Source organism: Orycteropus afer, unplaced genomic scaffold (genome assembly GCF_000298275.1).
Source record: "Orycteropus afer afer isolate SDZICR_OR568_19922 unplaced genomic scaffold, OryAfe1.0 scaffold00235, whole genome shotgun sequence".
Taxonomy (NCBI): domain Eukaryota; kingdom Metazoa; phylum Chordata; class Mammalia; order Tubulidentata; family Orycteropodidae; genus Orycteropus; species Orycteropus afer.
Window position 1 is genome coordinate 1,678,266 of NW_006921822.1, and position 23,751 is coordinate 1,702,016.

General features: G+C 38.2%; 1 protein-coding gene across 1 annotated transcript in view; it reads right to left on the bottom strand.

Annotated features, from left to right (window-relative positions):
* CDKL2 (cyclin dependent kinase like 2) overlaps positions 1-23,751 on the bottom strand; it is an 80,692-nt gene that overhangs the window by 11,648 nt on the left and 45,293 nt on the right. Inside the window, exons 3-9 of the mRNA XM_007949054.2 lie at positions 18,608-18,786; positions 15,122-15,234; positions 13,615-13,754; positions 8,414-8,502; positions 5,242-5,377; positions 4,098-4,396; positions 3,173-3,287 (exon numbers count right to left, since the gene is read on the bottom strand). Of these exons, the coding sequence (XP_007947245.1) occupies positions 3,173-3,287; positions 4,098-4,396; positions 5,242-5,377; positions 8,414-8,502; positions 13,615-13,754; positions 15,122-15,234; positions 18,608-18,786 (1,071 nt within the window). The remainder of the gene's footprint in view (positions 1-3,172; positions 3,288-4,097; positions 4,397-5,241; positions 5,378-8,413; positions 8,503-13,614; positions 13,755-15,121; positions 15,235-18,607; positions 18,787-23,751) is intronic.

Genomic DNA, 23,751 nt, shown 5'->3' on the forward strand with positions numbered 1-23,751 from the left:
CTCTTCCTTCTTCCTAGTCTGTCTCAGTCTATGAGTTGGGCTGTTACCTGTACACCAGGTGCATCTCACTGGGTTTTAAACACCAGAGGCTCAGCCTCAAAACTCATGTCTACATGTCACCACAGTAGGACAATCCGACAGACAAGTTTGTCTTGCTGTTGGAGACCTGTTGTACCACCCCCACCTGGGTCCCTGTGGCTGACTGTTCCTCTGTCTGGCTTCCTGGCTTTTAATCCCCTTTCTCCTGCTCTTCTGGCCTGCTGCTTTGGGCATCCCTGAGTTGTCTCTCCTCACCTGTATCCCTGAATAAATACATGAGAATGTATTTATTCACATCTCAGAGAAAGATAAAGCATAAAAAGGGGGAGTTGATCTTCAGCCTAGAAGTTGAAGAGAGTCTAGGCTTTGCTCTCCTTTTATTCATTTTCATTAAGGAAAGACTCAAGCGGGTCTTCTCCCCACGAAATCTTTACCTCGTTTCTAGTTTGCCTCTTCTAGGGAAGAATAAACCAAAATAGAGTCTAGACTTGTTACGTAGCCTGGATTGTGCATTGCCTGAAAGCAATCGACCTTAATTCCAGCAAAATGGTATTGAGCCAGCTACTTTAAAAAGCCTGTTGATCAAAGAAGTTTCCAAAGCAGACCAGGATTGTAAAATATAAGTATTCACAAAAAAAAAAAAAAAAAAATCATCAAGGAGTATTTCAAAGGAAAATACTATGGACCAGAAATTATAAACTAAAAATAATTAAAATAAAAACAAATGTTACATCCAAATTATGAGAGATATGAAAAGAAAGCTCCATTTTTTAGCTCTGAGGATAATGTGAGAGGTGAAAGAAATTTTGTGAGAAAAAATACTCCTCTGAGAAAATTTCTAGACCTCCTTCTACCCACCAAAAGAATTCATTCATTTACACATTTCTTAAAAATCTTTAAAGTGCTACACACTGTTCTAGATGGTGGGGTAGAGCAACAGAGAAATCAAATCAGGAACAAATCCCTTCTTTCAGGAAGCTTTCATTCTTGTGGGGGAAAAGGATAATAAATAAATCTGTAAAATAGAGAGGATGTCAGGTATATCCAATAGAATGGGAAAACAAAGCAAAGAAGGAGGGTAGAGAATAATGGGAGAAAAAGTGAGTTATAATATTAAATAAGGTGATTAGAGATCTCCCAATAAAGTTTCATGTGAGCCAAAGAATAACAGAGGCAAATGCTTTGGGTTATCTGGAAAAGGAATATTCTAAGCAGAGGGAGCTCTGGTAGCATAGTGTCTAAGGCACTTGACTGCTAACCAGAAGGCTGGTGGTTCAAACCCACCAGCCACTCCTCAGAAGGAAGGTTGGGCAATCTACTTCTGTAGTGATACCACCTCAGAAACCCAAGGAGGGGTCGCTATGAGTTGAGTCCGACTCGACGGCACATAACAAACAACGAGCAAAGAAAATAGAAAATTCAAAAACCCAAAGCCAGGAATAAAGGAAAATCAATGTGGTTGGAACACAGTAAGAAAGAGAGAGAGTAGTAGGAGATGGGATAAAGTGATGGAAGGAGTGAATGATACAGGGCATTATAGGCCACTGAAATGACTCTGGCCTTTTCTCTGAGATGAGAAGCTAATGGAAGATTTTAAGTAGATAGCTTGACTTAATTTTAAAAAGCAGCATCCTGAGTCCTGAAGACTATGGTCCCTAGTCACCCTTCAGGCCTAGAATTGGACTTACTCCTTTAGTTTAACTTTCAGCCAAACAACAGACAGGCCTGTGAACAGAACAACTATACCAGGCAGATGCACTCCTTAGAACAATCAACTATGGGAGATCAGAAGCGCAGCATTTGCACAGGGAGAAAGGTAGGGAGGCAGAATGCATAGGCAAGAAGGACACAAGGAAAGAGTAACCACAGAGAGGAAGTAGGAGGAGAGCTGTTACATTATGGGGATTGTAACCAGTGTCACAAAACAAAATGTGTATGTGCTGCTGAACGTAAAATTAATCTGCTTTGTAAAATTTCACCCAAATCACAATATAAATAAAGGAAAAAATAATTTTAAAAAAGAAGCATCCTGGTGGCTATTGGGAGAATAATGATGTTCCTTCTTGTGCTACTTTTGAACCTTGTACATACTTATACTATTACAATCAGACATTATGTCTTAATTTGTTGATCACCCTACTAGACCATGAGAGCTCCTTGAGGGGTAGAATTGATTTCTTCATCTCCAATGTTGTGGTAGTTAAGTCGTGAGTCAACTTGACTGCACCTGGTTTTGAGTGGCTGGGCAGATGGATGTAGTTATTCCCCATAATGAGACTGGTAATCAACTCCCTGGTGGAATCTACTGGAGCAGCTGAGTAGATGCCTTAGGGATGTGGTCTGCTTCCAATACATAAGGAGAAGTGTTGAGAAAGGTCCCAGAGCTCTTTGGGATGCTTGGACCCTATGTGTGGCTGAGTCTTCATCTCAATGGGCTGCCATGTTGTCTGCTGATCTTGTGACTTTTCTGGACTTGAACTTGTGGCCTGCCGTGTTGTTTGATAATCTTGGGACTGTGCCACTGTACTTGTAAACCTTGGGTTTGTCACACTCAGAAGCCAGCAGCTGCCTGAGTTAAGTGAAGCCTCCAGTTTCAGTGCCAGAAGCAAGAGGCAGAGCTGAAGCCTAAGGCTGAGGGGCATTCACCCAGCCCCTAGGGGTTGGCACTTTGAACTCAGACTTCTAGCCTTCTAAACTGTAAGAGAATAAATCCCTATTTGTTAAAGCCACCCATTTGTGCTTCTCTGTTAGAGCAGCACTAGAGAGCCGAAAAACTGTCTTACTCACAATATATGATCAATAAATATTTGCTGAATGAATAAATAGAATACTTTCAACAAAAACCTGGTGTGGGTAAGAAAGTAAGATGATTTATCTTCTCATTTACATTATAAAAAATACTGATCACCAAGCATTAGATTAAGGAAATTTACTATATTACTGGGAAAAAAATGAAACAGTTATCATTGTAATAATATATTTAAACTTTCAGGCTTATAAAACATTTAAATTTTCAGACTTTCATACTTATGACTATGATTATATGCATAACTAAATATATCTCCAAATAAAATCTCAGATCTTAATATAATAGTCATAGATGTCCAGAACAGACTAATGTTTGTTTTCCTACCAATGAGAACAATTCACTTACTGATGTGGTCACGTTAATATTAAAAATGCCTGATGAAGAATGTTTACTTGGTTTAACTAATGGAATATAATACTTCTTGGCTTTCTCATCCACTCTGTGAAGAAAAGAAAAATTAAGTTAGAATCAGCAATGATTGTATTTTCAAGCACAAAACAAAAGGTACATCACCAAGTGACATGAAGTTTACTTAGAACTTAGAACTTAATGCCTGTTCTCAGCTACACAGTGCACACAGATCTGGTGAAGCTCTCTGCCCTTTACCACTACCCTCATGACTCCCACCCCCCAACCCCAACTCTCACCAAATCAAACCAGTTGCCATTGAATCGACTGCAGCTCTTGGTGACCCCACATATGTCAGAGTAGAACTGCGTTCCACAGGGTTTGCAAGGACTGATTTTTTGGAAGTAGATCACCAGGCCTTTCTTCCTAAGACACTTCTAGGTAGACTCAAGCCTCCAACCTTTTCGGTTAGCAGCCAAGTGCTATTTGTATCACACAGAGACTACTCTTACCAAATTATCTCTATTTCAATAAAATGCCCAAAGGAACTTCTTTGTACCTCTAAATACCCATAGCCACACTATGCAGCAGAACTTCAATACCAGTTATATCTTTTATTATGATCATCTTCACATTATTAGACAAAATAGCTGTAGATTCCCCTATCTTAAAACAACACTGTCCCAATTTCTCAGCATACTCAGGGGAATCCTTTTCCTTTTTTATCTAATACTAATAATTTCCATTACATAGGCCAGAAAATCTTTTGAAACAGCATTCTGATGTGAATTAATAGAATCCAGAAGCCCAAGAGTAAGGCAGTGTGCTGAATTCACAAACCCTTGCAATTTGCCAGTGCACTTTATGCAGAGTATTTTTGTCTTATATTCCTAATTCATACCTGTAACTCTGAATTCCTGGGATAGTTCCCATTCCGGAATTAATATCAGAAGCCACAGCAGAGAGATTATGTGTAAGTGGAGGAATGGCCATGCCTGGATTCCTTGTGTGATCCATACTGCCATTGGTGCAGTCTCTGAGGCTTGTTGAAGGCACTATTTTGATGTGACTCGTTCCATTGTCACGGAGACAGGTGACATTTGAAGCTCGAATGCCTTTTTCAATTTTTTCTCCATCAATTTTTGACCCTCTTATTTTAAATACTTTAGAATCCTTAATTTTGGAATCAGCATTGGTATCCTGACCATTAATAAAAACGTTAATAACATTAATGATATAAAGAGAATAAAAAAAATCACCTCTTCTTATAAAGCATCTGTCAACTAGAGCAGAATTCCAGGTATTACCTTTTTGTACTCCTGCTTTCTGAAGTCTACCTATTAGATTAAAAGTAATCCTGATATCCTTGATCAGACAGTTATTGTAAAAATACAAAAAGAACACAAATACAATTCATTTGATCTCTAATATATATATATTCTCTCCTGGGGTGGGGAAGGACATAAAAGAGCAATCAAGAACGTTCACACTTGTTCTTATGTATTTAGTCAGGGTACACAGAACTGAGAATGTTTTCTCTCCTTCTGGTTTATTTGAGAAAATGGAAGTTGATGAGTTATAGATTTGAATTTTCTAATCAATAACAGATTTTAGAAAACTTAGCAGGAAAAGTAAATTTAAAGTAAATATACAAATCTCAATTTAAAAATTCTCTATATAAAATCCTAAAATTAATATTTTTCTCTCATATTACTTAAGGAAAACAATAGTGCATGTATTATATTTGTTTGTGTCCATGTCCATGTATGTATATGTGCACACACATGCACATATATAGCTATCCCTAGATGAGTGTGATTTCCTGAAAAATGCTATTGCATAGAGTCTGGGATATAGTAGACACTCAGTACATTTTATGTTACAATAAAAAATATGCAATTGCTAGCAAAGATACTTTTTTTTTTTACAACTAAGTTAAGGGTTAACAACTTGCTCATCACTCAGAAAATGTAAAAAAAAAATCCTCAAAAAATTAAAGGATAATTAGGTAACTTAAATGAAAATAATAATACATGGACATTTACCTGTACCACAAGTGTTTTTCTTACTTCACCTAAGGAATCATCTCTTTCCTTTTCCTTCTTCCTGTTCTGGGATTTTTTAGATAAAGAAATATTTTTCACATCTTTCTGCACTTTCAAATGTAGTTCCTGAGAAAACCTACATAAAAATGTATTTGTCAATGAAATTAAATTGTATGAGACAAATAATATCTAGAAAAATTTTATTTTCAAAGTATTTATTTTTAAAATTCAGTTTGTTAAACTCAGCAGTTCTCAAAGGATGGTCCCTGAGAACCTTTCAGGGGGTTTATAAGGTCAAATCTATCTATTTGTCTTTTTCACCATGTTAACATTTGCACTGATGGTGGGTAAAATTGCTGGCACCTTGCTATGAATCAAAGCAATGGCATAACTATACTAGCTGTCATTCTTCACAGCCACACACTCTCAGTTTAAAAAAAAAAAAAAGACACTTTCATTTAAGAATGTCCCTGATTGGGCTCAGGACCATAGTCTTGGAGCACACCAAGGTCAACTGGCATAACATAGTCCACAAAGACAATGTTCTACATCTTATTTTGGTGAGTAGCAACTAGGGTCTTAAAAGCATGTGAGTGGCCATCTAAGGTGCAACTATTGGTCTCTCCCAGTCCAGAGTCTGTCCCCATCCAGAGCAAAGAAGAGTGAACCACTGACTTTCTGGTTAGCAGCCAAATGCCTTAGCTATATACACAGTCAGTGATTAATTACAACTGTATTATTTTGATGTTAAAATACAAGATGAAATAAAACGGTATTAACATTAGAAACTTCCAGATAATATTCACTGATATATCTTTCAATTTAATTTCTTTAGTTTCACTAAGTTGTACTTCCCACTTGCTTCTATAGTTTATCCAGGGATGCTTTTGAGTGGTATGCATTCTGAGATAATGTCAACTGGACAGGATGCTGCATGGGACTGTAACTACTGCCACCAAGCAACTGTCCCCACCCATTCAATGATACTCAGAAGAAGCCATTTATATAGGAGGGACAGCCTATGACAAGTCATTCTGCCAAACTCAGTTATCTCCCCTCCCAGTCTGCTATAAGTGCTTACAATTTTTCCATTGACAATTAATTTCTTTGTGTTAACCTATTATTTTTACAGGCAACTTTTTAAAAGTGCAAATACTCCCAAAGGGTACAAATACCTTATTGTGAACTAGTTTTGTCAGACCTTTCTTCTCAGGAGGCATTAGAATGGGAATACCAGTCCCCAAGGAGATGCTAAAAAGAAGGAAAGGGTCCAAAAAACAGATGCAGAAGGAACTTGTGACTGCCATGGAGGTGTGCCAGTCAGATCACCCTTCAATAGAGAAGTTTCTACAAAGAATGTACTGACAACTTACAAATATTGTACCTTCAGGTTCCATCACAGTGTGCATGTTAAGGTCATGTTCTCCCCAAGTTGCTGCAAGCCATCATCTGAGCACATTGGCAGTACTGAATTCAGGCCAATCCTGTCCACTGGGGAACTCCAGTAAGGGGCAATCTTTGCTCTAGAGCGGGCCATCAGCCTGGCCACAACTTCTTCTAAACAACTGAGTCCCTCTCTCTTCTTTTCACAAATGTCATACCTGCATCCTTGTCCTTACTACTCCCACTTTCCTTATTGTTCACATTTTTCCCAATAAAACTTTTACATTTTTAATTCATCTTGACATCAGCATCCTGAACACAATACTTCAGGCAAACATTGTCCACAACGCTTAGAAACAATGGTGATTAATTAAAATTATATTATTTTGATGTGAAAATAGAAGTTGAAATACAACAGCATTAACACTAGAAACTTCCAGATAATATTTATTGATATTTCTTTCAACTCATCAATCAGCATCAATTCTAATTTCACAAATCATATAAGGTAAGAGTAATTTACATAGCAAAGTTCTTTGCCTGAGAGGAGAGAGCAGGATAATTATTTTTTGAGCACCTTCTACTGCCAGATGCCTATTATAGATGCTGATACATTGATAAAAGATAAAAACAACACGATACAGCTTTCAATCATATCAAACACTGTCAGAGTACTATTATAGCAGGCAAGGGTTTCACTTCTGTGATTCAGATATGGTGAGGTTATTTTCTTTCAAATAATTAACCACCTCTGACTTTCCACTGCAGAGATGAGCCCTGTAAAATCATTTTATTTTTGTTTCGTGCTTTTATTTTGGCTATAATTTTATCACTTTTAAATGTGTCTCATTTTGGTAATAATTTGCAATTGAAATACCTTTTTAAATGGTAAGATATTTCTTTAAATTTTGTTTTTTAAATACCTCCAGAGAAGCATTCTCTTTTTCTTCATAAAGAATCCTTTAAAGAGTTACTTTTATTTAAAAATCATTGAACTATAGAGCTGGTGGGTAGCCCAAAGATCCTATTTTTCTAAGCTTCTATGGAGCCTTTTGAGAATTAACTCAGCCTCCAAGAAGACAGATTCACAACAAACAAGTTTGATTTAGAGAAAATAATCTAAACCTAGAGTAGAGAGGTGGTCTAGATATAACACAATGTCTTTCACCTAATCTATTCCAGTTTCTGGCCTTGGTTTTATGCCTAGGTCCTAGGCAAAGGGGTGGATATAGAAAGATAGCAAGTTAACTGAAGAAGTCTTTTACATTTCCTTAAGACATTGGAAATGCAAGCTGGCAGATGCACTCATAGCCAGCAGCTAGAACAGCATAAGAGACTGTGTTAGCAGCTCTGGTACCCACAAGTCTGGCACATCACGGTCTCCAGCATATCAGCAGTGTCAGCTGTATCATAGGACTTGACATGGTATAGGTTTGTCAGCAACAGAAGATGGCATCTTTACAATAGCATCAGCACCCAAGATGATAGCATTACACCAGGGTAGCAACAATTAGTGACCAGAGTGGTAGATGTCACCATAGTGAGACAGAAAGAAAAGCAAGAAGTGACTGCTTCATGAAAACCAAGAGCACAAATTTAGTGAATGTAGGGGCTCATCCCCAAGACTTGCATTATTGCTTAGGCTGAATGAAGGTAAGATGGTAAATATTTGAAATCCTGCAAAGGTAGAGGAGAACACAAATAAGAGAAATACTGTTTGTTACTGTCATGGCATCCTTATTTTAATCCTAAATTGCTATAGCCTGGAAAACATGGATCAGTACTATACCTCTCAGCAAATCCATCCACTTGAAAGAAATCATGGTGCAGGAGCTCAGTACAAAAGGGTCTTTTATCTGGGTCAATATGTAAGCATTTCTGAAAGACCAAGGAAAACATACAGTTCATAGAAAAGAAAAACTGCCTACAGTTTTTAGAATATTCTACTTCATATTTAATTAATTTTAAACTTCTATAATCAATTATAAAGAATAGAGAACATACAATAAAATATTATCTAAAAAAGAAAAAAATAAAGCACATGTAGTAGTTAAGGTTATGTGTCAACTTGGCAGGGCCTGGTTGAGTGGTTGGGCAGCTGGACGTAGTTATTCCTCATAGTGAGATTGGTAATCTACTGGAGCAGCTGAGTGGAATCTACAGGAGCAGCTGAGTAGCTGCTTTAGGGATGTGGTCTGCTTCCAGCACATAAGAAGCAACTTTAAGGAAGGTCTCCAGCTTTTGACACGCTTGAATCCTACATGTAGTCGAGTCTTTGTTCAGCAGCCTGCCATGCTGTCTGCTAATTTTGGGACTGTTAATGGACTTGAATCAATGGCCTCCTGTGTAGTTTGGTAATACTGGAATGTGCCATTTTATTTGTCAACCTTGGGCTTGTTAGCCTCAACAGCCAGCAGCTGCCTGAGTGAAGAGATGCCACTGGCTTCAGTGGCCTGGGAGTAAGAAGCAGAGCTGAAGCCCAAGGTTGAGGGGCTTTCACCCAGCCGTGAGAGCTGGCACTTTGAACTTGGACTTCTAACCTCCAAAATTGTAAGAGAATAAACTCCTGTTTGTTAAAGCCATTCCATTTATGGTATTTTTCTGTTATAGCAGCATGAAGTAACCAAATGAACACAGATTTAGAAGATAGCTATCAATGGCTGCTAACACCACAAATACTACCTAGATGGAAATACACAGACCTCCTATGAAGTGTTGTTGTTGTTGTTAAGTGCCGTCGAGTTGTTTCCGACTCATAGCGACCCCATGCACAGCAGAACGAAACACTGCCCGATCCCGCGCCAGCCCCACAATACCTGCTATACTTGAGCCCATCGTCGCAGCCACCATGTCAATCCATCTCATTGAAGGCCTCCCCCTCTTTCGTCGACCCTCCACCCTACCAAGCATGACATCCTTCTCCAGGGAATGGTCCCTTCTGACAACATGACCAAAATAGGTGAGACAAAGTCTGGCCATTCTTGCTTCCAAGGAGCATTCTGGCTGCACTTCCTCCAGGACAGATCTGTTAGTTCTTTTAGCAGTCCACGGTACTTTCAGCATTCTTCACCAGCACCACAACTCAAAAGCATCAACTCTTCTTCGGTCTTCCTTATTCATTGTCCAGCTCTCACATGCATACGAGGCGATTGGAAATATCATGGCTTGTGTCAGGCGCACCTTAGTCCTCAAGGAGATATCCTTGCTCCTCAGCACTTGAAACAGTTCCTTCGCAGTTGACTTTCCCAATGCTACACATCGTCTAATGCCCTGACTGCTGCTTCCGTTGGCATCGATTGTAGAACTAAGCAACGTGAATTCCTTGACAACCTCAATCTTCTCTCCATTTATTGTGATGCTGCTCATTGGTCCAGTTGTGAGGATTTTTGTTTTCTTTATATTGAGATGTAATCCATACTGCAGACTGTATTCTTCAAGTAGTCTTGCAAAAAAATCAAACCTGATTCTGACAAAGCTCTAGCTCAACTAACCCACCCAAATCCCACTGCCGTTGAGTTGGATCTGACTCATAGCAATCCCTCCTTGGGTTTTCGAGGAAGTATCACTATGGAAGTAGATTGCGCAACCTTCTTTCTAAGGAAAGCCTGGTGGGTTTGAACCGCCAACTTTCTGGTTAGCAGTCAAATGCCTTAGGCACTACACCAGCAGAGCTCCTAAGCTCAATTATGAGTTTAAAAGAAATGTAAGACTCAGAGGAACATGTTAAGCTACACTGTGGGGAAATTCTAAGGTACAAACAACCTAATTTCTTCAACAAATAAATAGCAAGATGAAAGAGATGAGGATATTATAAATTAAAAGCAGAGTCTTAAGCGACATATCAACATAAATTAAAAGCAGGGTCTTAAGAGACATTATCAACCAATTGTACTTTATAGATTTCATTTGGATGACAATTCAAACTTAAAAAGAAAGTGAGACAATCAATGAAACTTTGAAAATTGGTATTTTATATTAAAGAATGACTGTGAATTTTAAAAATGTAAAATCCTTACAGAATGGAGGGAAAAGTACCTAATCTGTGGTTATTACTGTGCTAGATGGTAGCATAGTGCCTAAGACACTTGACTGCTAACCAGAAGGCTGGCAGTTCAAATCCACAGCCACTCCTCGGAAGGAAGGTTGGGCAATCTACTTCCGTAGTGATACTGCCTCAGCAACCCAAGGAGGGGTTGCTATGAGTCGGGTCCAACTCAACGACATATAACAACAACAACAGATGCTTTACATAGATGATTTCATTTTAATGCAAGGTCTTGTTCTGATGCATTGAAACCTCTCAATGTCAGTTAAAATAGAAGGGACTCAATATATAGATTTAAATGAACCAAAAAAGTTCTATGAATAATTAAAGTGTCTATAAGTGAAATGATCAAATGTCTGAGATTTGCTTCAAAATACTCCTCCCCAAAAGTAGAGGGGAGGTGTGGATAGAAGAAACAAGACTGATAAAAGGTTGATAACTGTTGACTTGATTAGAACATGAGAGTTCATTACACTACTACTCTTTCTGCTTTCTTTTCCATGTTTCAAATTTCCCATAATAAAATGCATAAAAAGTTGTATGATTCTACTGTAAGGGTAAAAATCAGACAATAGTTTTACCTTTATTCCCTTTATACCTCTTTACAGACAGATCATAAAGATTTAACCATAACAAAAAATATTTGTATCTGCTATAAGATTATTTAAAAAAAAAAAAAACAGGAATATATTTCTTTAACAATTTGTCCCACAGTTTAATATTTTCCTAACTCTTTACCTTTCTCATTTTCTTTCCAATTTTTCTTCTCTTTTCCATTTATACATGGATTGAATCTTAATTGTTAAACATTGAAAATATAGAGAGGATGTTTTCATGCTTAAATCATGCTAGATAACACAAAATGTTTTTGTAATGAGTTCTAAAACAAGTAAAAATTTCAGGCCTTTATCTCTAGTCATCCCCCTCACTCAATTATTTAAACACTTATTTTTTCTAATTTATATTTATTTTGCTGTTGTTGACAATATTCACAGCAACATACACTAATTCAACAGTTTTTACATGCACAATTCAATGACATTTATTACATTCTTTGAGTGATATAGCCATTCTCACACTCCTTTTCTGAGTTGTTCCTCCCTCATTAACATAAACTTACTGTGCCCTAAGGTTCCTATCTAGGAGCTCTGGTAGCATAGTGCCTAAGGCACTTGACTGCTAACCAGAAGGTTGGGGGTTCAAACCCACCAGCCACTCCTCGGAAGAAAGATGGGACAATCTACTTCCGTAGTGATACTGCCTCGGAAAACCAAGGAGGAGTTGCTATGAGTCGGGTCCTACTTGACAGCACCTAACAACAAACAACAACAAGGTTCCTATCTAATCTTTTGAGTTGCTGTTGTCAATTTGATCTCATAGAGACAGTTCTTAAAAGAGCATAATGCTCAAAGCAGACCTTTTTTATTAAGATAAGCTATTATTTGGTTTTAAGATGATGTCAGGGGATATTTTTGGTTTAAGGTTTAAAGATTATCTCAGGGCAATAGTTTCAGGGGTTCATCCATTCTCTGTGGCTCCAGAAAGTCGAGAGTCCATGGGAATTTGAAATTCTGTTATCCATTTCCCCCTTTTGATCAAGATTCTTCTATGGAATCTTTGACCAAAATATTTAGTAATAGTAGAAGGCATTCTGGTCTCATGGCAAAAGAGGCAGTTGTTTATGGAGGCAATTAGCCACATATTCCATATCCTTCTCCTCCTATTCCTGACTCTCCTTATTTCTCTGTTGCTCCAAGTGAATAGAGACCAATTGTTGTGCCTTGCATGGCCACTTGCAAGCTTTTAAAATCCCAGGCACTATGCAACAAACTGGAGGTAAAAAAGAAGCACTAAGTACATCATATGCTATTAGGCCAATTAACTGCAATGTCCCTCTGGTAGCATAATGCCTAAGGCACTTGACTGCTAACCAGAAGGCTGGCAGTTCAAACCCACCAACCACTCCTCAGAAGGAAGGTTGGGCAATCTACTTCTGTAGTGATACCACCTCAGAAACCCAAGGAGGGGTCGCTGTGAAGCAGATCCGACTCCATGGCACATAAAAACAATAACAAACCTCCAAACCAAGGAACCAAAGCCCATGAGGTGTTGGTTGTATATAAGCAGCCTCTGTAGCTACTCCTTCTTTGTCGTGGTTGTAATTATATCTATCACATAACTTTTGCCAATTCAACTTTTCACAGGTTGTTCTGGTTATCTAGTGCCACTCTGACAAGAATATACCACAAATGGGATGGTCTTAACAAATAGGAGTTTATTCTCTTACAGTTTGGAGGCTTTAAGTCCAAGTTCAAAGTGCCAGGCTCTAGGAGCTGGGTGAAAGCCCCTCAGCCTTGGGTTTCAGCTCTGCCTCCAGCTCCCAGCCCACTGAAGCTAGAGGCTTTTCTTCCCTCAGACAGCTGCTGGCTGCTGAGGCTGTCAAGCCCAAGGTTGACAAGTGAAAAGGCACAGTCCCAATGTTACCAAACCACTTGGCAAGCCATTAACTTAAGTCTACTGTAAGTCCCATGGTCAGCAGAGAATAGGAGGCTGCTGAGCAACGACACAGCTACATGCAGGGTCCAAGTGTGCCATAGGCTAGAGATCATTCCCAAGGCTTCTCCTTATATACAGGAAGCAGACCACATCCTAAAGGCAGCTAGCTACTCAGCTGCTTATGGTAAATCCCACCATGGAGTTGATTGCCAGTCTCATCATGGGGAATAACTACCACCAGCTGCCCAGCCACTCAACCAAGGCCCAGCCAAGTTGACACACAAACGTAACTACCACAAGCTGTACAACTCTTTCTTAATGTGCAAAAATTAAAATCTCCACAGGAAATTTTTGACTTTAAAGATCAACTAAACAACAAAAATGAAAGGAAAACCAAGTCTCCATATGTCAGTCCCCTTTCAGAAAGTGAAAAGGTAAAATACAATTACCTTTGCTAAATCTATCACTACTTCAGAGAGTTTGGGATAGCGTTTTTCAAGAGGTTCAGTTTCCTGGATTTCAGGCAACCTTACTCCAGCAAACACAGGATTTTTATAAAATAGCTCCTGATGTCTTGGAATTAAATTACCTGAAAGTGAAAACAATGCATCTCTGTCATTATACAACATGATAGAAAAGGCAAAGAAGAGACAGATGGTAGGGAATAGAGGAAATAGTAGAACAGTATGCTTACAGAGTTTGGGACTCTCTCGGCATATTAAAATCAACCAAAGATAGTGCTTTCACTGTGATGGCACATGGACATAAGTCAGTTCAAAGAAATTAATGTTCCTACCTCAACATACTCATTTCAAAAAGTTCACCAATCCAAGACCTCATTGCCATTGAGATAATTCTACTCATAGTGACAGATTAGAATGGCCCCATAGGGTTTCCAAGGCTATAATCTTCACAGAAGAAGACTGCTATATCTTTCTCTCACAGAGCAGCTGGTGGGTTCAAGTTGCAGACCTTTCAGTTAGCAGTGAAGCACTTACCCACTGAGCCACCAGGGCTCCTTTTGGAAAAGTTCGTATGCCACTATAAAATAGAACTGAAAAAGTAAGAGGAGCATAGGAAAATGACAACACAAGTACCAGTACTTCATTCCTAACAACAAAACAAAGTGCTGACCAAAACAAAGAAAACATTAAAAGCCATATGGTCAAAGTCTAATCTAGATAAATCATTTCCATTTAATTTTTGGTCAACTGATTTTGTACCTTTACCTAAGGTCAGATTTGAACACTTTATCTTTTTCCTCACTTTAATAACTAATTGGGCAGAAAATACATATGATAATTCAACTGTAAGAAAACATTGCATTATTATTGCATTTCTAACTTGGAAACTTAAAATCAAATAGTTAACAATACTTGCTTAAATTACTCCCAAATATTTTCCCATTATTCCCATTTTCCAACATGAAAATGTATTTCTATCTCCCAACATGAAGTTGATAAAATGTAAGAAGACTTTGATGATCTAGCTTTGAAATTTTGTCCAAAGCACTAACAATAAAAGTCAAATCTGAGGCAAGAATAACTACCTTGGAAGTCTGTATATATCTTATGTCTTGATGGGCAGGATGAGGTCAATACTTATATTACACCAAATGCTTGTTGACTGAAAGATAATAAATGATCATTTATATTATCTGATTTACTCAGTGTTAAAATGTGGAGAAATGTAAAATCTCTACTCTCTTCTTTTCTCTTGGGGGCAAATGTGGGAGGTGCGAGCATGATTTAGACCAAGTGTTAGACAGACCAAAGCCAGACTGAGAAAATATATGTATACTGCTGAAATTTTCCTATTTGCTCCCTGCCTCCACTTGAAAAATATACAATCTTTAATATCACAACAGTTTCTGAAGTCAACACACACATACAAAACCAAACAACAAAACCACAGGGAAACCCCTTTAAAATTTAAAGTACATGTGTATAATCTTACCTAAACATGTCATAATATGATATAGCTGATCAATATCAGAATCTCCAGGAAACAGGGGTTCCCCCACAAGCATTTCAGTTACCAGACAACCAATGGCCCACACATCAACAGCCCTGAAAGAAAAATAACATGGTGTAAAGTTATCATTAAAATTCCAATTTGTTTGCTTAATGAAAATCATTGTGACTAAATCTGTTTTGCACATTACTATTTGGTATTCTTGGTATTAAGAATAGTAGTGGTATGTCTTAAATTACCCATAAAAAATGCATCTCACTACAAACTAAAGTACTAACTCCCAATTTTATATAAGTCAAATTTCCAGAACCTTCAGTCATGTGACACAGGAGGGAAAAGGCATCTGAAGAGCCAAAATAGCTGTCGTGTGTATTTCATTCTAGAAATAAACCTCTTAAGCGTTCATTCAGAGCCTATTCATTCTTTGTTTAAACATAAATCTAACAAGGTTGATCAGTCTAGCTTATGGTATGCTAAAAAAGAAAAAAAGCATACCAGAAAAAGGAGGTGATTACTGGTGATGTAAGGGAGTAAACAGGAAAACTACCACAAAAATCAGTCACAAGACTCGAAGAACATGCTAGAGTCATATTTTGAAATTTCTAAGGGCATTGTTCAATTCAAAAATGTTACAAAAATTACAGCATGATAGTAAAAAATCAGAACAAACAGTAATCAAGAAATTATTAAATAATGTTTCGTGTACCTAAAAACAGAGAAATTATAGGAATATTTTAGAAAAATTTCTATCAAAAGCAGTAAAAGTTACCAGCCTTTCTGGAGAATTCACTTACATAGAGGTGACAGATTTTTTTGTCTTGTTTTGTTTAACTTTTTGTATGATTTCAGTAAAAGTTTAAAAGCAAATTGGTTTTCCATTCCACAATTCATACACACTTTGATTCATGGCATTAATTATAATCCCCACAATGTAACAGCTTTCTTCCCACTTCCTTCCTGTATTTTAACACTTCTATTCATCCTTCTTTCCTATCCCTTCCTGCCTTCTGACTTTCATTCCTAGACAAATGTTGACCTTTTCTTCTCATATGTTTAATTGTTCTAGGGATTACCTACCGTCTTGGTGTTATTGTTCACCTTATTAAAAAAAACTCACTGCTGTCGAGTCGATTCCTACTCATAGCAACCCCTCCTTGGGTTTGAGAGGCGGTATCTCTATAGAAGTAGATTGCCCAGTCTTTCTTCCGAGGAGTGGCTGGTGGATTTGAACCACCAGCCTTCTGGCCTGTCTATTGTTTGGCTGAGGAATGAGTTCAGTTGCAGGCTTATCGGGTGTATAACGGCCATAGTCTCGGGGGGTTCTACCAGTCTCCAACAGACCAGTAAACCTGGTCTTTTTTATGGTTTTGAGACTTGTTCTATATTTCTCTCCCACTCTTTCCAGGACCGTGTTCCCTTTCAGAGTGGTAGCCAGTAGTAGTGGGGTACCATGTAGTTCTTCTGGTCTCAGGTTCATGAAGGCTGGGGTTCACGCGGTCCACTAGTCCTTTGGACAAATTGTTTTCATATGTCTTTTATTTTCTTTACTCTTCTTTGCTCCAGATGGGGAGAAACCAGCAGTGGCTTCTTAGATGGCTACTCACAAGGTTTTAAGACCCCAGTTGTTGCTCACTAAAGTAGGATGTAAAACATTGTTTTTGTGGACTATGTTATGCTAATTGGCTTTGATAGCCCTCAAGCCTATGGTTCTGAGCCCCCAGCCCAGCAACTCATTCCCTCAAGATGTTTGGCTATGGCTCAGAAGTTTTCATAACTTTGTTCCCTGTATGCTCTACTATATTCGTGGATATATTTGCAGCACACATAAATACATATGTAGAAATATTCTTTATCAAACCTGTGTATATTCATGAATATAGGCCATAAATTTTTAAAAAACTATTATTAAAAACAATTATTTAAATTATTTAAAATATTATTTAAAACAATTTATGTTTTAAAAACTACTTTTTACTCAATTATGTTTCTATCCCCACCCTTGCCAACTTCACCCTGTCTCATTCCAAAAATGTCAGACTTATTGAACCAATGTTAACCTCTCTTTGTTGTTGTTGGGTGTCATCAAGTTGGTTCTCACTCACAGCAACCCTATGTACAACAAAACAAAACACTGCCTAGTCCTGTGCCGTTTTCCCAATCTTCACCATGTATGACCATAGTTGGAGCCACTGCATAATCCATCCCATTGAGAGTCTTCTTCTTTTTCACTGTAACTCTACTTTACCAAGCATGATGTCCTTTTCCAGGGACTGGTCCCTACTAATAACATGTCCAAAGTACATGAGACAGTCTTGCCATCCTCCCTTCTAGAGGATTCTTGCTGTACTCCCTCAGGATAGATTTGTTCATTCTTCTGGCAGTCCATAATTTAAAGCATCAATGCTTCTTCACTTTTCCTTGTTCATTGTCCAGCTTCTGGTGCCATTGAATCACCTCCAACTCAAAGCAACCTTACGTACAACACAACACAGCACTGTCTGGTCCTGTGCCAGCCTCATGGTCCCTACTACACCTGAGCCCATCACTGCAGCCACCATGTCAATCCATCTTGTTCAGGGCTTTCCCCTCTTTCATGGACCCTCCACTTTACCAAGCATGACATCCTTCTCCAGAGAATGGTCCATTCTGTTAACATGACCAAAGTAGGTGAGACGAAGTCTGGCCATTCTTGCCAAGGAGCATTCTGGCTGCACTTCTTCCAGGACAGATTTGTTAGTTCTTTCAGCAGTCCACGATACTTTCAACATTCTTTGCCAACACAACTCAAAAGCATCAACTCTTCTTCAGTCTTCCTTCTTCACTGTCCAGCTCTCACATGCATAGGAGGTGACTGAAAATACCATGGCTTCAGTTAGGCACATCTTAGTCTTCAGGAGATATCTTTGCTCTCCAGCACTTCAAAGAGGTCTTTTGCAACAGATGAATACATATAACATAAGTGAAAATACATTGGCTTGGGTCAGGCCCACCTTTGTCCTCAAAGTGACATCTTTGATTTTTAACACTTTAAAAAAGTTTTTTTTTAGCAGATTTGCCCAATGCAATATGTCATTTAATTTCTCAACTGCTGCTTCCATGAGCATTGATTGTACATTCAAGTAAAATGAAATCCTTGACAACCTCAAGGATTTTTCTCCATTTATCTCTTACTCATTTATTATTTGCTCCATTTATCTCTTATCCATTTGTCTCTCTTTACTAGTGATAAGTATATAGATTTCCTACCCACTAAAAAACAGACCACTTTGGTTTTTCCACCTTTAGAATAAGTATACCTACCCATATTGGCTTCCCAAGAATGTTTAAACGGGAAACACCAAAAATGATACAAATCACTTTATAGAGTACCCTCAACTAAAGTCTTCCTTTCAGCATTTAAGAGGGATCATTTGTTATACTAAAAACATATTACATTTTATCAAGAAAAGGAAGTTACCAATCTCTTACTTGCCATACTTGACATCACCAACCAATAGTTCTGGAGCTCTGTACCATCGGGTTGCCACATAATCAGTATAAACCTCCCCAGGAGCTGCCAATGTCCGGGCAAATCCAAAATCACATAACTTGACAACACCACACTGGGAGACTAATATATTTTCTGGCTTTATATCTCTGTGTATGATCTAAGACAAAAACCAGAGTCTGACATATGTTGGCACATCAAATTAAGCAAGAACAATTACTTTTTGAGCGTCTGCTGGGTATTTTTTTAGTATCTGCATTACTTTTGTTCCTATAAAGAACACAAACAGAAACACATAAAATTGTTCCTAGTTTTAAATAGCCTGAGACTAACTTGGGCAACAAAAAAATACATGCTTGAAATTTTATTTAAAAACTTGAATATAGTAGATGAAAGACTATATATTATTAATTACCAAATTAATTATTTGGTTAATGTCTGAGCTCAAGGTTGAGAGAGTAAAGCTATCACTAAAGACTAGAGGTGGTCAAGGAAAATTATTATAAAAGGAGTGGGCTCTAAGACAGGTATGGGCTTTAATACTAGGTATGAATGGATAAATGTAGAAACAAAAGGGAAATCCAAGTGAATGTAACAAGGAGACTAAAAGAGTGAAGACGAGAATAGATCAGAAGTCTTTGGGATTTTTTTTTTTTTCTTTTTTAGTAGAAATTGTGTGCTAGGGAAAAGGGGCAGTCTCACCTGCCAGCCTGGGAAATCTGAGCTTGTGTTAAAGCCATCAGAACCCATGCAAGTGCCATGATCAATATAGTGTCTAAAGAAAATGTTGGCCATGAATAAGCTAAATCAGTGAGAGAAACTGGAAGTGGGGAGAAGAACAGTGACACCACTATAAGGCGATAGAGACATAAAATAGGGTAAGTCTCAGAAGAATGGAAAGGAAGGGTTGCAGCCTAGAAATATGGTAAACCAAGAATCAACAGAATTTAGGAAATAAGTTCAGGCATTTTATATGAAAGGAACCCTGGTTAAGCACTCGGCTGCTAACCAAAAGGATGGAGGTTCAAACCTACCCAGTGGCTTCACGGAAGAAACACCTGGCTTCCATCAAGATTACAGCCAAGAAATCTCTGCAGGATAGGTCTACTCTGTTTCATGGCATTGCTATAAGTTGGAATTGACTCTAAGGCACCTAACAACAATACCAATTTTATTTAAACTTGAGAATCTAAAAGAATGATGTTTCTATTACCAAAAACTAAAAAGTCTAGAAAAAGTTAGTTTTCAAGAAAAAAATTAATAGGTCAGTTTTAGCCAGATGGCATGTGGGATAGACTGTAGAGTACCTAAGTGGAAGCATTCATCAGGGAACTCAAAATGTAGAGGGAAAAGCAAAGTCAATGGTTAAGATTTCCAAAGGAGAGACTATGGAAAAAGAAAGAAACTGACACTGAGATAGAAATAATGTTAAAAACTCTATAGCTAGGCAAGGCAAATTATTAGGCCTAATTCTCTAATATAAGTAAACTCTTTTGAAAATTTAAAAAAAATATATATATATTTATCTTAAACCTTTCAGAGCACCAACATCCTGTCAATCTACCATAACTCTAAACGTCAGTGGTGAGGACACAGGTCCCAGATCACCTGTGCTAAATCAGAAAGAGCTGAACTGGGAGTTGGGAGAGCTGGCCTCAAGTCTTAGGTTTTTAGTATAGCCATGGGCAACTTCACCTTTCTGGGGGTCTCGTCTCATCCCCCAAATGAGGGAGTTGAAATCCATGATCTCCCTACTTTAATACTTTATGGCTTTAGGCTAACAACTGTAGAACCCAAGCATAACCAAGATGATATGAGTAGAATTTTTTTTTGCTGAAAGCTATCACTGCAGACAGACTGGAATGCCAGGGTAAGTTTTATTAAAGAAGTAGGCCCTGTGACGGGTCTTTAATATTAGATATGACCTAAATAAATGATTATACTTAGTCATTTCAGTGAAAAAAGATTTTTTTACAGGTCTAAAATACCTCATAATGCCCTATACTATTTGGGTCATACTTAAATTGACAGCAACCTTAAATATGTTTTAAAATACGTTCTCTAAGCCTGGTTCACAAGGAGCTCTGGTGGCGTAATGTCTAAGGCATTTCACTGCTAACCAGAAGGCTAGTGGTTCAAACCCACCAGCCACTCTACTGAAGGAAGACTGGGTGATATACATCTGTAAAGATGTACCATCTTGGAAACCCAAAGGGGGTCACTATGAATAAGAATCAACTGGATGGCAGTAAGTTTGTTTTGTTTTGTTTTTAAGCCTGGTTCATAAAAGGGTTAATATGCATTTTTTTTTTAATTACCATTAACTGCCTATAGACACATATATGCAAACAAAAAAAAGCAAATCCACTGCCATCAAGTAGATTCTGATGCATAGCAACCCTCATTGGGTTTCCAAGGCTGTAAATCTTTATGGAAGTAGATTGTCTCACCTTCCTGACGCAGAGCAGCTGGTGGGTTTAAACTGCCGACTAGTGGTTAGCAGCCAAATGTCTTACTCACTATGCCACCAGAGCTCCTTATAGATATATGCATACATACGTATACAAATGAATAATGCATTTTAAAACAAATATTTTCATTTTCTTAAAGTTGAAGATTTCATCTTTGTGTGTATGGATTGGGAGCTCTGATGGCATAGTGCCTAAGACATTTGACTGCTAACCAGAAGGCTTACAGTTCAAACTCACCAGCCACTCCTCAAAAGGAAGACTAGGCAATCTACTTCCACAGAGATAAAAAAAACTCACTGCCATTGAGTTGGATCCGACTCATAGCAACTCCTCCTTGGGTTTCTCGTGCAGTATCACTACAGAAATTGATTTCCCAATCTTCCTTCTGAGGAGTGGCTGGTGGGTTTGAACCACCAGCCTTCTGGTTAGCAGTCAAATGCCTTAGGCACTATGCCACCAGAGCTCCTTCCATAGAGATACCACCTCAGAAACCCACAGAGGGGTCACTATGAGTTGGATCTGACTCGATGGCAGTAAGTTTGGTTCTTTTGTGTATGGATTTGTGTATTAGGTGCCTGGGTTTGTGCAAATAGTTTGTGCTCAGCCACTAGCAGAAAAGTTAGCAGTTCAAACTCAACCAATGGCACCACAGGAGAAATCCTGGTGATCTGCTCTGTAATGATTATAGCCAAGAAAACCCAATGGAGCTCAGTTCTACTCTAACACACAGGTAGCCATGATTTGGAATCAACTTGATGGCAATGAGTTTAGTTTTACTTTTTGGTTTATATGTGTGTATGTGTGTGTTTATTCCCTCCCACTCCAAAATTATCTGTCTACTGGTGGCATACTAAGGAATGCTCTGGTGGCACAATGGCTAAGGCATTTGACTGCTAACCAAAAGGCTGGTAGGGTGATCTACTTCTGTAAAGATTTAACTGCCTCAGAAACCCACTGGGGAGTCTCTATGAGTCAGAATCAACTCAATAGCAGTGAGTTTGATTTTATTATTATTATTATTATCATTATCATTATCATTATTTTGATGGTGTAATGGTTAACTCATTCAGCTGTTAACCAAAAGGTCAGTGGTTTGAACCCACCAGTCACTCCACAGGAGAAAGATGAGGCAGTCTGCATCCATAAAGATTTGCAGCCTTGGAAACTCTATGGGGCAGTTCTACTCTGTCCTAAAAGACCACTGTGAGTTGGAATCAACTCGATGACAGCGGCAGTGGCTTAAGAATACTGTTGTTGCTGATGGATGCCGTCAAGTCAATTCTGACTCTAGAGACCCTATATGACAGGACAGAACTGCCTCATAGGGTTTCCTAGGCTGTAATCTTTACAGGAGCAGAATGCCAGGTCTTTTCTCCCTCCCACAAACCAGATGGTGCATTCAAATGACTGATGTTCTTGGTTAGTGGCCAAGCACTTCAACCACTGCATTACCAAGGCTTCTTACTTTTAAAAATAGAACCAAAACCAAACTCATTGCTGTTTAGTCTATTTCAACTCATAGTGACCATACAGGACAGAGTAGAATTGCCCTATAGGGTTTCCAAGGCTGTAAATCTTTACAGAAGCAGATTGCCAAACCTTTCTCCTGTGAAGTTGCTGGTGGGTTCGAACCACTGACATCTTGGTTAGTAGCAGAGTCCTTAACCATTGTGCAATAAAATCATTAATTACTCAGAAAACAAGACCTTAGGGTAATTTTTTTTATTAATAATGGTAATGATAGCTAACACTTAAGTACTTACTATGTGTCAGGCACTATTCTAAGTGTTTCCATGTTTTACCTTATTTTATCCTCACAATATCCATATAAGTTAGGTGCTATCATTATAGCCCTTTAACAGGGAGCTAAGAGTGAAGACTGGAGAAGAAGTATTAGAGGTTTTAGGAGAGGGAAGAGGTGAAACCATAATCTAGAAGAGCTTAAGTATAAATGGACTAGGAAAGAGTAGTATGACTGTCAAGTAACACTAGAGCTTCTTTAGGGTAAGTGATCATAAATTAGAGAAAGATTAGTTCTCTTCCTTAAAAATTCACATTTTACACAGCTTAAAGAAATACATGAGCCCTGTGAAGCTTGTGGATGGAACCAATGAATATCAAAATCCTCTGCCTTAAAAAGACAGAATGGCATCCACGTCAGCAACACTTGACTCTAAACTGCCTAAATGTTTTAATGTATCTAAAGCAGAATGTGTTATTAAATGTGGATTGATTAATCATCAAAGCATGAGGCAAAAAACAGAAGAAACAGAGGGACTCATAGGCAAATGCAGGCAGGGTTCATTCAAACAATCTCCAAAAAGGAGAGAGATGACGATTTTGTTTTGTTTTGTTTTTTGGCAGGAGTACAGTATACGGTTCTATAGGCAAGTCTACCCTAGTGTGGAAATGAATATTGGTGAGTTCAGCCACCTAACTTCACGTATTAAGGGCCCTTGGCAAAATAACAACTTTGTTACGAGAAGGACGCATCTGTCCCTCTCAGATTGATGCCATTAAACATCTGATTCACTAACATCTCGTATTAGTCTGACTCCCTGCCCACCCAGCATTATTATTATACTTACCCATATATTACAGAGATTACATGTACTGGTCTACATGAACTTCATGTATTCTATCCCTGTATTAAT